Raw genomic sequence first — 15,752 nt, 5'->3', positions numbered from 1 at the left:
TGTGTGTGTGTGTGTGTGTGTGTGTGTGTGTGTGTGTGTGTGTGTGTGTTTGTCTGTGCATGTGTGTGTGTGTTTTGGGGGGAGACAAAGTCATGCTGAGGCACGGACGGCGGTCACCCTCCTGTCTGGACTTCCTCTCTGACACACAGCCATACAAACACACTCACAGGCACACACAGCCATACAAACACACCCACAGGCACACACAGACAGTCACTTATAAACACACACACAGGTGCGTCAACTGAGTTAGATACACAAATAGTATATTTACTTTTTCAAACGTAGACCTAAAATGGCCCGCAAATAAATGTGTAGACACTGTCAGTGGAAAGAAATTCATACCTTGCCTTTTAAAAAGACTCGTGTCCACAAAGAAAGGTATGACGTAGCCTATATGTGCACACAGAATGTTTATGTCCTCAGCAGCACTGAAAGTGGTTCAGAGACCCACAGACGTAGTTTCTGTAACACTCGGGTCAAGGCCATTGTGACGCAACAGTAAGCCACAGATCCACTGCTTTTCCCAGGTGCTTCATCTATAGCTTGTTTTATTGCTTCCATTATGTGTATCTCTCGTTGTCTTTTTCCACGTGGCCTGATTAAAAACATTGACCAAATACATCCACTGTTCCTTTAAAAAATGTCATGCTCTAACGCTGGATAGACTCATATTTTTGCATGGGTTGATGTTGGAATAATGTTTCAATCATACACCCATTCAAAGAAAATGTAACATACACACACAGACTATATAAATATAGAGTAATATACTGGAGTTTTATTTTAATATTATTATACTGTAATAATGTCTAATAAATGATATATAACAAATAAGAAAGAGTATTCTACAACATAGTTAAGGATACAAATGCGTCATTATGTGGCAACAATTTCCAACTTTTCTTTCATTTTATCTCTATGTTGATGACATTAGTATGACGTCTCAAAATGAGACAAATGTCAACCTCTTGTTTTTAATTGTTCTATATCTCACCAAAAAAAAAAACATTTTAATAGTAAGTCAACGGTACTGTTCTGAGGGATTTTAAGTTAGATGAACTGAGTGAAAACTAATTAAAGAAAGTACATTTTTACTTTTACTGTAGGAAGAGTTTAGCTTTTCGCTTTAGCGGCATAGTGTTTAAATCCTTTAAAATCTCATTGGTATCATATGGCTGCAAGAATATCATTACAACAGTGTAGTGATTCCTACACATAGACATGCATATCTTTATATGTTCTATAGATTCTAGTCTATAGATTATTTTTAAATATACAATATCTAACACTCACACACACACACACAGACAGACACACACACACACACACACACGCACACACGCACACACACACACACACACACACACACACACACACACACACACACACACACACACACACACACACACACACACACACACACACACAGTGCATCTGTGAAAGTCTGTGTGCTTGTTTGAATGTGAATATAAAACTAAAAATGTGAACAGTAAAAACAAACTAAAGTAACTTTAGTATTGCGGTATTATGGCAGTGCTGCATTTGCTGCCAAAAGTGAAAAGAAATAAAACTGGTTGTATACACTTGGAGAGCAAGCCTCCCATGAAGATGAGATTGTTATTTTTTCACGTCTCATATATCCCATCAAATCAAATACACGTCACAGCTTTCCCCTCGCCTGATTGTAACTTACTGGCACTGTCCAGACAGTCGTGGCTTTTGGCACGCTCAGTGGGAGAGAGAGCGGGAGTGAATGAGAGAGAGAGAGAGAAGAGAAAAAAATGGAGAAAGAGAGAGTGAGAGAGTGTAGAGAAAACTTTTTTTTTGAACAGCACCTGGTAACCTGACACAATAAAGCACGACCACTTTTCCCAAACTGCACATGATTTTCATATGACTTCACCTCCCCAAAGATCAAGTCTTCACAAAGCTGGCCTGCTCCAGTATCTTAAGGAGTGTGAGCGAGCAGGAATAAAGAACAGTAACAGTAAGGGGAGGTTGCTGGAGGATGACAAGAACACCCTTTTCCTATCGGTAAATACTGCTGCCCACATCCCTTTCCCCTCTTCCTGTTTGAGCTTCCTTGTGTTCAACTAATAAAGATACCAGCACAAGGAAAGCCCCCCACCCACCCACCTCTGACGACAGACTGCAGCAGGGGGTCAGTAAATAAACAAACACAGGCCCAGTCTGGCCAGAGGGAGTGGTGGCGTGGTGTTCTATAGAGACCCTTGGAGGGACGGCGAGCTGATGCACTGAAACGGCCCCGGTGTTTCACGGCAGTTGCAGCTAGGTGAACACTAGGTTTGCCAACGGCACGGCACGGCAGCTGCCCCTTCCAGCCATAAACATTTACAATGAATGGAGAGTCTGACATAAACACGGCCACTGAGTACGAACCTGTACCAAATGCCCCGATAATGTTACGCCACCAACCAAACTATTTCTTTTCTTTCTTCTTTGTTTAAACTCAAACCAATTTTGCAAGTTAAGCACCAAGGTACACGGGCCGTGGACAGGTTGGCTGGCCGTACCCTGGCCTTGAAATTAATAGGATGTATTTTTTTTCTTCCCCCTCCCCTCTTTCTCCCTTCCTAAGTACAGAGATCAGGGCTCTTAACTCTGGGATTTGGTGCTGTTGCCTCTCTCCCCCTGGAGACAGTAATTGGGTTATAGAACACAACCGCATCATTGTTTTAACAGTGGAGGGATTGTGCCGGCCAAAGTCCCAACAGCGACAAGCCCCGGCTCACAACAAACGCATTTTAAGGAGGCACACATCCTTCCCTGCTGCGGTTCTGCCCACCACTGCTGCTGTTGCCACTGAGGCCGGGCCGGCCGCCTCTCGCCTGCTGTAAATGGGTTAAAATGTACATTCACTTCCGTGATAACTGTAACTTGGCCCTCCTGATATCTGGCATCTAAGGCCTCGCGAACGAGAAACCCAAAAGTGGGCGCAATATGGTTATGATGCATTCGCATTCCTTCCCTGTCCCCCTGTGGGAAATATAATATGCCCATATCAGCTGTTTTAATCACAGCGTGTTTCTAGGGAGAGTAAGGGAGAATACAAACTGCCTTGTGTATAAAATGAATGCAATCCCCCCCTCCCCCACCACTCTCCCCCACCCCACCCCCCCCCCCCCCCCAAACCATGCACACTGAGTTCCTTAAAATATGTAGCAGGCTAATGGACAGACAAGACCCTGACAAATTACTTTCCCCCCTTTTAGAAAAGAAAAGACTGCCATGGTACCCCCTTAACCTCCGCGCTGGACATAGATTCAGTTTACTGCTCACTGAGAGTAGGCTTTGCAGAGTCTCTCTCTCACTCTCACTCTCTCTCTCTCTCTCACTCTCTCTCTCTCTCTCTCTCTCTCTCTCTCTCTCTCTCTCTCTCTCTCTCTCTCTGTGCTGTCCTTTTTCTCTCTCTGTCCCTCTCGTTCCCTCTCTTTCGTAGGCTCTCGCTGAAAGCCTACTTGTTTCACCGCTGTGTGCGTTTCCACAGCGCACATATGGCTCCTATTTCAGACGTATTTATCAGTGCTACGTCAGGCGCCACGCAGCTGGGCTCCACGAAAGGGGAAAGAAGACAGTAAGAGAGAGAGAGAGAGAGAGAGACTGGGGAGGGGAGAGAAACAGACAGAGACAGAGTTAGTGTGTGTATATATGTCAGTGTGTGTGTGTATGTGTGTGTGTGTGTGTGTGTGTGTGTGTGTGTGTGTGTGTGTGTGTGTGTGTGTGCAGGAGAGAGAGAGAGACAGCGAGGGGAACAGCCCTGGTCTGCACTGAAAGGGATGTTTATCAAACGGCTTCCCACACCAGGCTGCCACATAACCACAGCTCCAGCGATAATAGCAACAGTATCTGCACAATTCCACACACATTATCATCTCATTATCATAAGACACTATAATGAGAGACAGAAACGCACCACCTAGACACAATACTTGCAGATTCACATGCGACTTGACTGCTTAAGCACCATGCACTTGCAAACACAACACTCTCTGCTGGGCCAGAGTCACTGCGAGCGTGTGCGTAGCATATGCAGAATAGAGAGGAGGCACAGAGTAATATGCTACTGACTCATTTATGGGCCTTCTCTGGGACAGTCGGCCATATGTTTGGCTTCTTCCTTTGAAATTCTCTCAGTGGTAAATGTCAATCCAGAAAATTGTCATTTTCCCCCAGTTGATGACGGCCATGATTTGTTCTTTGGTTTCGGAATGTTATTCTTGAAAAGTCCCAAGCCTGCTTTAGAGGATTTAGATAAAAAGTGAGAGGTTACCCGCCTCTCTCTCTCTCTCTCTCTCTCTCTCTCGCTCTCTTTTTCCCTCTCCTTCTCTCTTTTGCACTTACAGGAACACACACAAACAAGCTTTTTAAAAGCGTGCTACCAAGACAGGGCCACATTGTTCCTCTGAAATGGGTCACATGATAAAGCATTTTAAAACGAGGTACAGTAAAACCGAAGCCAGCGAGACATCACCCTAAGCTCCCTAAGTGGGCTGATCCAGAGTCAGTAGCTCTGTGGTCTGAAACCTGGACAAACAGGAAAACAAAGGAACAAGCACAGTGCCAACAACTTCTTGTCATTCAAACGGTCATAACAGAGGGATCTGTCCGAAGGCACCCTCTGAGTACTGTCCCGTTCTGGAGGCAATTAAGGGTAAGACGGGGAATAATAGAAAATTAGTGGTTGTCGTCACAAATAATGTCTGTTAAGGGCATGTAATGACACCATAATGTACCAGCTGAAACCAAAGTCTGATTAATTAAACTGTGCGGTGCCCTTGTCAAAGTTCACAGTTTCAAACTTGAGAAGGCCCCTGGGTGCAGTTACAGTCGCAGTTGCATGGCTGCAAAACTGTCAGTGAGCTTGCTACATAGAGAAAAGAGAGAGAGAGAGAGAAAGAGAGAGAGAGAGAACCACCCTGCTCTGCAACTAGATTCACTGAGTATGGCCTACAGCCTGAGGCCTCCAGCCACAGCTAGCAAGCAGAAGCTCACAAGAATCTCGGCAGACACACACACACACACACACACACACACACACACACACACACACACACACACACACTCCCTCCCTCTGTTTGCTCACAGCTGCCGGTCCCAGGCCGAGGGTTCATGTGAGGTAAAGATATGTTATATTATGCAACGGTGTATAGATTTTCCAGCACTGGCCCAGGGCCAACTTCCTGCTCAGAGAAGGCGGAGGAGAAGGGAGGGAGAGAACAAGAGAGACAGAGAGACAGAGAGAGAGAGAAGAGAGAGAGAGAGAGAGAGAGAGAGAGAGAGAGCCACGGCTGCTTTGTTTCCCTCCCAGCAACAGACATTCCTGGTCGGACAGGGCGGATGGAAACCCCCCTTCTCCGCGCGGCAGGACAGACACACGGACACACCACACGGCACAAGACACACTATCCATGCTGTTGTTCGCGGGCCCCGCTGCAGCTCTTAGCGTCGTCTGACTCCTAGTTGTTTTCGTGACCTTTTCTCTCTCTCTCCGCTCGCTCGCTCCGTTCCCCTCAACACCCAGTCTGGAGAGAGAGAGGGCCAGAGTTGAGAGGGGGCTACAATAAGGGCACGGGTTGTTTTTGTTTACGAGTGCGACCCCGGCGAAGGGAGTAAAGTCTGACCACGCACCCCGACACGACCCCCCCCTCCACTCCCCAACCTCCCACTCCCACACATGCGGAGCGTGGCCCATACAGTCGCTGCTGAAAGCTCTGGAACAAACATTCTGAAACCATGTGTGAGCAAAATGTCACCTTTTTTTTACGTCTTAGGCTAATTCTTTTGTTGGCACTGAGCTATCTTATCAGAGATCAAACTTTATGACCATGACAGCAGTGCCTTCTAGCAAAGACTTTTGCCTGAGTTTATTTAGGCTTGGCTGTTTTTCTAACTTCGTGAACAAGTGTTAAGGACTGTTAACACTTATAAATGAATGGAGTTCATCTACTAAGAGCACTCATAATACTATTATTAACACTGACAATAACAAATAGTTGACATAGCACAGCTTGAAATATTGTGGCCGGGGCTTTCCCAAATGGAGATCAGTCATATTACACTGCCACCACTGACCTGACCAGTTTTGGGGCCTGCCATGGATTTTGGTGTATGGAGCCTTGGGGAAGCATAGTCTTTAGCTTCTGTCTGCTAATGTAGGGAATTATCTCTTCAACCAGGTGCACGGTAAAACATGCTAATGAAATTCACTTTGTCAGTTGTGAGCATGTTCAGGGTGTGTGAGTGTGTGTGTGTGGGTGTGTTTGTGTGTGTGTGTGTGTGTGTGTGTGTGTGTGTGTGTGATGCACAGCCATATGGGTTAAGAGTCAGTTGAGGATTTGGCACACGTGGCACGCTGGCACAGTCTCGCCCCCCACTCAAACTAACACACTCACACACACTCTTGCTCTCACACCCACACTCACTCAGTCACTCCGGTTTAGTGGAGCTAGGCGTGATTTCCGCACTCACCACCAGATTGACACGGATGAGTCAAGAATGCACACCTGCGTCTCGTGTGCTTAAGTATGTGCAGGTGTGGGAGGAGTGTGTGTGTGTGTGTCTGTGTGTCTGTGTGTGTGTGTGTGTGTGTGTGTGTGTGTGTGTGTGTGTATGCGTGCGTCAGTCTGTGTCTATGCATGTAAAAATCCATTATGCATTATGTTGCAGTGTGCATGAGTGTGTATGCTTGAGATAATAGACGCTATCAGAACAGTCTGAACAGAAACTAGTGTGTTTTCTTATCCATCAGCCAAGACACAATATGTGGGACCAAAGCTTCTAGATCCAACCTTTACCAAAGCCATTATGACTTGGAGCAACATAATCTAGCCTTCAATCTACCAAACCTGAGCCTTGGAAGAACTGATTTCTGCTCAGCAGATTAGACCAGCGAGACACGGGATACTAAAGAGACCTGAAAATGGGACTGGTATGACTGTTTCATTAAACATTACGCAAAGACACACAAGGCCTGTCTTCTACAACCAACGCATAGCAGCCATCCAAAATATGAAGCTCTGCAATAACAGAGATGTCATATCCTAACTAATTTAGAGGTCGAACTTTACAAAATCTCAGGATTTTTTGACCAGTTTGTCTCTCCTACAAGCCAGCAATGACCACTGTCCAGACAAACAGAATGGGCATTAGTTGTACACGCCAGTAAATCGCTTGGAAGGGAACGCTAGGTTGGGAAACCAGGATAAGCCAGCGCCTCCACAACAAAGCTGGAACGGCTTGTGTGAATGAGGTACAATCTGCCTAGTAACAGAAAGGTACCATGGCTGAAATATCCCTTTTGTGTCTGAGTGTGTCTGTGTGTTTTGAACGTATCTGTCTTTTTTTTTAAGTGCTCCTCAAACACCCTCAGACCATAAAAGAGAAAAAAAAGAAAAGGACGTGCATCAAAACACACGCTACCTCACGTGAGGCTTTGCGCACGCTCACGGGCCTGAAGAGCCGTCTAAAGTGCCCTCCGCTATTTACATGGCTAGCCAATCAGGTTGAACGAACATGTCGCCATGGCGCGGGTCCCCAGCGGCGGCCCTGCCCTCTTCCCAAAGAGCGGCGCAGCGGGAGAATTTTCCAGCGTTTTTTTTTTTTCTCGTAATAAGAAAGGGCCTAACTTCATTTTCTTCTCAGGGGCTGTGACTTGATCAGTCCCAATCATTTCCCTCTCCACCAAGTCACCCCCTGAAGAAGAAAAAAACAACACTGTACACAAATATGTTTGACTGCTTATGTATATGCAAGCACAATTATGTAATTTGCACGACAACTAGAGTGTGTGTTCCATAACCATGGCAACAGCAAAACATATCAGCGACCACAGAACCACGTTGGAGCTACAGGCACTGTCAGGGTTCTGCCAAGGCATAATCCATGCCAGGGGAGACATGAGCGAAGGAAAAAGGGAGGAGGTTACACACACACACACACACACACTCTCTCTCTCTCTCTCACACACACACACACACACACTCAAACTCTTTTTTGCTCTTGCTCTCTATTTTCTGCATACACACAAGCCCACTTAAACACACACTTGCGTGCACACACTCACCACACACTCTCTCTGTCTTTATTTCCCGCATACACACACCCATGCTCACCAACCCACACACGGATATACATGCCGCACGCACACACACACACACATACACACAGACACAGACACGCACACACACACACACACACATACACACACACACACACACACACACACACACACTCACAAACACACATGCTGGATATCCTCCTATTCTTCTTGGCTGGAGACTCCCATGGCAATAGGAATCCATTCTCCACGGAGACTGGGACAGCTGCGCAGATTGTGAATGAGACGCAGTTGGTTTTTCTGCTTACAGCCCCAGATAAAAACTACATGGTATTTAATTTTAAGCTACAGTCCTCTTTGCCAAGACGCATCTAATTCAGCCCTCCACCACCTAATATACCCACAGTCAGACAAAAGGCCCCCAAAGCTCTCTTTGTGAGGTGGCCTTTTTATTCTCCTCTCAATGACGTGCAGAGAATGCACACCTATAATAACCTGGTGTGTTTTTGTGTTTTCACCCCCTCTCTCTCTAAGCACATCAATATGAAGCTTTCCAGAATGAGGAAACACATTCACCCTATATTTTAATCACAGAAAGGTGCACAGTCACTTCCGTCATGTGGCCAAGAGGACTTGTTTGACAACTTAGTAAAGCTCTGTCTCTTGGAGTGATCCTTTGTTTTTTGCTTTTTAGAGGAGTTTGCGTTTGTCAATACCAGCCACAGCCCCCCCCCCCCCCACACACACACACACACACACACACACAAACACACACACACACACACACACACACACACACTTCTGTACCCTGGCTCTTTGGGCGCCAAAGGTGCTGGTAAGCAGCCTGGTGGCAATGAATAAGTAAAGGGAACACAACGTCCTTGCCGCTCGGCAGGGCTGGCACCAGGTCCATTCCCGCATCCCCAGCTCTGGTAGGGCCGAGAGAGAGGGAGAGAGAGAGAGACTGCCACTGGACACCAGAGAAGGACAACGGAGGGATTGGGTTTCAACACCCCGCTTCCACATTCAGAGCAACTCGGCCGGCGTGGAGCAGGAATCCATGTGTCTCCGGTGTGTATGTCAGGCCTGGTTGGCAGCTTAGTCCAACTTTAGGATGGTCTGGGCAAACCACAATAAGGGCCTCCTCTGGGCCATACACATCCAAGCACAAACAGCCTCAGTACTCCCTCTGCCCTGGCACTCCCTTACACGGAATTCAATACAGCAATTTCAGAAATTCAATAAAAGCAAATTATGTTGTTGATTTTTGAAGCTTAATGCAAACTACGTCCTAAAAGTAACTCTAAGCCTCATGATGATATTGTAAATATCACATACTGTGAACACAATCTAATTCTCTTCTTTTTTGGGTCTGCTAAAAAAATCAGGCCAGTGTAATTGCCATTCCAGGCAAAAAATTGGGATCCCAGAACATTGGCTAATCCAGTGATAACAACTAATCGGCATTAAGACATTGGACCACTGATTTTTGGTGTGTGGTTGTGACTAGAAGGGCACTACTTGTGTGTGTGTGTCTGTGTGTGAGTGTGTGTGTGCGTGCGCATGTGTGTATGTGTGCGTGCGTGTGTGTCTTTAATTCGAAAAAATTCAACATTTCTGTTTATTCAGACTGCGGTTCCATCAGATTTTAATCCCCTGAACAGCTGTTCCAACTCATTTTCCAGGCCTGGGGAGAGAGACACGGGGAGGGCTGGTGAGGAGAGATTGGGAGGCTGCTGCACAAATGTGCCTTAATGCCATTTTCAGAGGGAGAGGGGTTAAGACCAGCGAGCGGCTGACCTCGGCTGAAAATAATAAAATCACCACAAGGATAATGCTTTTATGTGCCTTAGCCTACTCGCTTTCCTGGAGTCAGTCTGCCCTGGCTCCTTTGCCGTTATGATTCTAATCAGTGAGTTTGACAATAGAGTGTAATGATACTTTTAAAGGATGAAAAATGCAGACAAAAAGCGCTGGCAAGGCAAGATTAGATATTCTATATCTTTACGCAATTACCGCTGATTGGGACTGATATGCATTATAGCGTTTTGGAAGTTCGACGGAGACATTGGTAACTTCATTCCGACAAGCATGTGATAACAAAACAAAAAAAATATCACGGACTATGCTACAGCCATTATTTAAACAGATAACGAACAAAATTCTAACCAACCACTAACCTACTTTAAAAGCATACTTGACATTGTGGTCAACCGAAATATTCGACTTTGCATGAGGCCTAATTTAGGCCACTAGCGTAGGTACTCTCCGAATGTAGGCCTGTACTTTTGAATGTCCAGGTAAACACCTTCCTCCATGTCACGAAAACCAAATCATGTATCGGGATACACAAGGGTGTTTCATTGTCTATTAATTAGTGTCTAACTCACGCTACCTTTGAAGTTCTGAGGCCTGCTGGTAACATTTTTGCCCATCGTGATTTGTAAAATTGTCCGACCATAAACTGTTAATTTAATTGCCCTTAAACGCTGTATAGATCATGATGATATAGAGTGCGGAATGACAGGCCGTATTTCTGGCTCAGGGTCCTGTCATTCGAGCTGGTGAGTAAGTAGGCTACTACTACACTGATATACTGACAAGCAACGCATAATTTGCCCAGTATTAACACATACACTTGGCTAATGACTAAAATAACTTCTTTCAAGGAGAGCTTTGGCAAATGCTTCCCGCCACTCTAAAGTGAAGTGTGTTGTCCAGCTGATTCCTCTGCAGCATCTGGGAAGATGCAACCAGGCGTTACAAAGGGCACATTATGCGCATTAAGCACAATGCATTAAACCCCCCCCCAGAATTCGTAATATATAACAGAAAATGTTAAGGCTAGATGTAACGGTAGTAGTTATGAATTAAACAGTTAGGCCTAGCCTTTATTGCAATACTTACACAAGGCTGCGTTTTCATCTGAACGCACAATTCCTCGTCTGGGATGTCCAAAGGCTTTAAAAATGATGAATATTTAATGCAGACAACTGTGGACCTATGTTAGTCAGTGTTGTCTATAATGTTTATAATGCACTTACTATGTAAGTTTACAAAATGGAAGTTTTGGCTCCTCTTAGTTTGTATCCATTACCACGCATTCCCCGTAGTCCGCGCACTGCTCACATACCCTAGCAAAAACCTTTTATCATAGTTAATAATTTATTCGATTGTTTACACATGATCCCGTCTCTAATTTTGCTTTTAAATATTAACTGCAATTAAATCAACAAAAATGTAGCCAAAGTCAAAATTCCTAGCGTGCAACAGGGAATGCAGAAATCTTGCGCAGATGAGACCCATAAATCCCATCTGCGAACTCTGGCCCTCTGTAAGCCGAACGTAAAGTAGGCTATGGATGGATAAGACAGCAACATGTTTAAGGGCAACTTCAAACTGCTGACGTGCAGTCAAATGTATATGACACCATGTTTCTGCATATGTGCGCCACGTGCGCATTCTGATGGCCTCTGTTGTCAATTAATTTTAATTAACGGAAAAAATCTCGCGCTGAATTCGAGCTTCATTGTTTAAGCATTCAGACTGCTGTACAGCCACTTTTTGAAAATAATCTCTGCATTTATTAATTCCAGAAACCTCGTAGATAGCCTATATAGATTTTATATTGTACTAAGAAAACCTCAGCCCCATAAAACGCAGAGGGTAAAGGGGGAGAGGGGTGGGTGGGGGTTGAGAAGAAAACTTAAAATGCCTGCACAGCAATTTTCTCAACATCTTTTACAAAAATCTAGGCTGAGGCCAAAGGAGGCTGGAGGCTGTAATATTATAATATTGTGTGTTTGCTTTTCCAGTTGCATTTCACTCACGGATTTTTGTTTTATCTGGAACAGGAACATGTAAGGTTCAGTGCAACCTAAAGAGAGAAATATGTGGATTTGAGGAACTGGAGATAAATCTACTCAAATCTGCTTACAGCTTAACTTCCAGCACACCACTTCCCGCCTGTCCAACATAACACTTGATTATCCTCAAAGATTATTCAGTGTATGTCCTTGTCTATAGATAAGTATTCAGATGTGAAAAACAAAGGCGATACCCTAACATAATAGGCAGCATTAGAGCAAAACAAACCTTGGCAGGATATATGGTAATGTTAATGAAATATTGTGTTGATACAACTTTTCCGTCCATTCCAATCATTTTAATCATAAACCACAACAAATAGTGTAATCATTTACTCTTAATTTGTGTTGCTCCTGTCAATTAAAGAATAGAGTTAAAAAATCTTTGAGTAGTTCAACTGTTTTAAATGGAAAACAGACCACATCTTGCAACTGAAAGAAAACACACACACACACACACTCACTTCTCTTTCGCTATTCCTCTCTCTCTCTCTCTCGCTCTCTCACTGCTGCTGGTTACAGGCGGCAAGGGTATGGAAGTAAAATTGTTTGAATAAAACCACTGTAAAATCAGGAATGAATTACAAATAGAAAAGGCCCTGCCAACCCAGTGTCCATCCTAGCCCAAGGATAAACACGTTTACCATATGAGAACGAAAGCCTGACGCTACCAGTTTGAGAACACATTTTGAACATGAAAATTCTCTATGGGTCCACCCCAAAAACTGTGCCTAGCAACACCATCCGATTGTCTTCAAGTACAAAGTCAAGGTATCCATACACTACAGCCAAGACAAATAACATGTAGAAATGAAAAGCCTGAGAGGTGCTGAGGTATGACACATGCATCAAAGGGCAGTATCGAGACTCACATGACAATTCCAAATAGAACATATGAAAGCACAAAGACATTCACATTCATCTCAGCCAGGTGTAGAATGCATGGAGTTGAATTATCATGTGGATCTCAGGTGTATGCATAATTCTTCCTCTACTGCTAGCAATTAATCAGAAAGTTCTAGATCTGTGCAATAGCTCAATCTTTCAGTGACAGCACATAGCTTACGCTTTGAACCACTAAATATTGTGGAAAACTTTGAGGTCTGTTGTCTTGAGGCTTTAGTTCAAACAAAGTTAACTGACACAACTTGTAAAGTCAATGTAACTTTTCACTTTCAAGTAGCAAATTAAGTTATTATGAAATGGTACTTTAAAGGCAATTTTCACAGAGTTATAACTGTAATAGAACTGTAAATGGCCAGTATTGCATTGATGAAAAACAGTGCAATGATGCAATGATAAAAATCACATAGTGAAGTGATTGTGAAGTCCATGCGGCTACCCCCACATGCATTAAAACTCCTCTCAAAACGTATCTTATGGTAGTCATGAGTGCAGAAAGGGACCATACAAAATATACCATGAAAATATTACTATTTGTATTTATTCTGCTATTATTTTGGCCTTCCGAGAAGCTTGGCTAACTACACTTCCAAATGCACAATGTTAAATAAATAAATCTCTCAGTATTACGGCAAATATTTCCTCAGTTTTTAAAAATATTTTTATGAATAAAAACAAATAGAGTAGCTAAGAAGTTACTAAACTAAAGCAAAGACTTTCAGGATATTATCTCTTAAAGGAGAACATATTCTAATCTTTTTCATAAGAACAAGATGACCAACCTTCCTTTAATACTAATAGATTATGATGACCGTTTTAATTATCTTGAAATAAATCTCAGAATATATACCACATCTTTCATTACATATACTTTGGTTTGCAAAACATCTTGTCCCTCATGCCGCTCCTGATGAAGTTAAAGTTTCGCTGTAGGCCCGACTATTCTGCCGACCATGACTTCTCAGAAAATAGCAGTTACATTTAGGTATTTAACGTAGGCTTTTGCTCTATACAAAAGTAAGCAATTATATTTAACGTCAGTAGATATTAGGATATTAAACCGACACATGAGATATTTGTAAAATCTACACTCCTCAGAGTATGCCAAGCAGTTATTCATCTTACAAATCAGATTTGGTTATCTGTTATGTCTGAAAGTTGATGCAAATAAGTGGTAGGCTATAGACAATTATAATCGACTACACGATCCTTCTTCAGGGGTGACAGAACACTGAAGTCATTGAAACTATAAGAACACCACAACACAAACATGTTCTAATTTACTTCACTCCTTTGATTTCATAAATGACAGATCTGGACTACCTCTAAAAATGCACTTGGTTCTATTCAGAAATTGTAACCACATTGCTGTTTTGCGGGTAAAGCGGACCAAGTGAACGGCAGATATGTCGTGCGACCGCAACGGCGACCTTTGATGTCTCCAAAAAAGATTTCGGCTGTCGGATACAGCCCGGTGTGCAACTGCACCACCGAGGGACTAGCGGTTGTGTACACCGAACCCAAAGACCTCTGATTTAACTTTTAGGTTTCAACGCTTCTGACAACCAGGTTTCTTCAAAGCCAACAGCTCTGATAATCTCACAGGTAAAAAAAAAAAAAAAACAAGTAAAACGTTCAATCCTATGTTACTCTTCAGTCCAAAGTCTAGCTATCTTCACGCTTCTCCTCCTCCTCCTCTTCTCCCTCCTTTTATATTAAATAGATTCGAGAGAAGCGCCATTTTCTCCTCAAACCATGTGCAATGAAACGCATAAGAAAGTCAGCTGGAAAATGCCATCTGAGACAGAAAAGCAGCAGTGGCGTGAGGTTAACTTGTATCAGAAAGGAGCACAGACGTAAAAATAAGACCAAATGCAATAATTAAACAGTCACAAATGGACAGCGCTCCTAGCAAACCCACAACTTCGACGGAAACCCCGAGCAAATAAAATAATCGTGTCGTTTACCTGTGTCAAGCAGTACGGGGAGTACATGGTTATTTTTAGAATTTAGAATTGGAGAGCTTATTTAAGTTGGATGGAAGTTCGCTGTAGTGCTGCATTGCAATCACTCGCCGTCCAGTTTCGCTCACTCCATGCTACTGCTAACCCCGCCTAGGAGGCTGAAAGTGAAAGCTTACACAAACTTTTGGGGGAAAAAAAGTTTCTCTCCCTCCCTCTTTCGCCGACTCGCGCTCTCCCTCTCCCTCTCCCTCTCCCTCGCGGGCGTCGTAGAAAGAAACTATTGAATAAACAGCAACATTTCGTTATCAACTCATCTACGGTATTTACTGATTTTCCTAAGTGGTGAGTCGAGTCTTACTCAAGTATTCAAGAGTTAGCCTCTTTTCATGAAAGGAACCACTGCAGATAAAGATGCGTGTCATGATGTAGTTTACTGAACTCGATATTATGATTGCAGTGAGATGGTTTACAGAACCGCCGCTCTACCACCGGCAAAAATTCACTGTTAACGACATAGTTTTAACCTCTTCCGTGATTAACGCTGCAGCCCACAGTCCCATTGGATTGCCTACTGTTACGATGTGTTACACAGTAATCTACAGGAACGTTGCACTTCTGAAATATTCTCAAACTGTAGCCTACCAAGACACTGAGCAATCCAATTTTAAGAGCAACCAACAGAAAACGCTGTTAAGGCAGATATCCTACATACCTTATTAATTATAATTCCTCAAGTTAAGGAAATGTGTCCTAGGCTACAAGACAAATAATCTTTTGCAACAGTAGCTAGCATAGCCAGACATATTTATTTGGGTGGGCCTGTGGGATATAAGGTGTGCAAGAAACATCTCTGGCTCAAGATCTAAGATCTCGTTGAAACGTTATTCAGAGTAATTGCCTAGCGTACAATCAGTTTCATACATTGTATCGTTAGCAGAC

General features: G+C 43.6%; 1 protein-coding gene across 13 annotated transcripts in view; it reads right to left on the bottom strand.

Annotated features, from left to right (window-relative positions):
* nfixb (nuclear factor I/Xb) overlaps positions 1-15,752 on the bottom strand; it is a 137,683-nt gene that overhangs the window by 100,386 nt on the left and 21,545 nt on the right. Inside the window, exon 1 of one of the 13 annotated variants that reach the window (XM_012825789.3) lies at positions 14,817-15,000. The exons of the other annotated variants lie outside the window; for them this stretch is intronic. Within the exon in view, the coding sequence (XP_012681243.1) occupies positions 14,817-14,843 (27 nt within the window). The 5' untranslated portion in view covers positions 14,844-15,000. Of the gene's footprint in view, positions 1-14,816; positions 15,001-15,752 lie in introns of those variants that run through there. 13 annotated transcript variants of the gene reach the window in all.

The sequence above is a fragment of the Clupea harengus genome, chromosome 1 (assembly GCF_900700415.2).
Source record: "Clupea harengus chromosome 1, Ch_v2.0.2, whole genome shotgun sequence".
Taxonomy (NCBI): Eukaryota; Metazoa; Chordata; class Actinopteri; order Clupeiformes; family Clupeidae; genus Clupea; species Clupea harengus.
The sequence above is the reverse complement of the archived record's forward strand: the minus strand, read 5'-3'. Positions and strand labels throughout refer to the sequence as shown.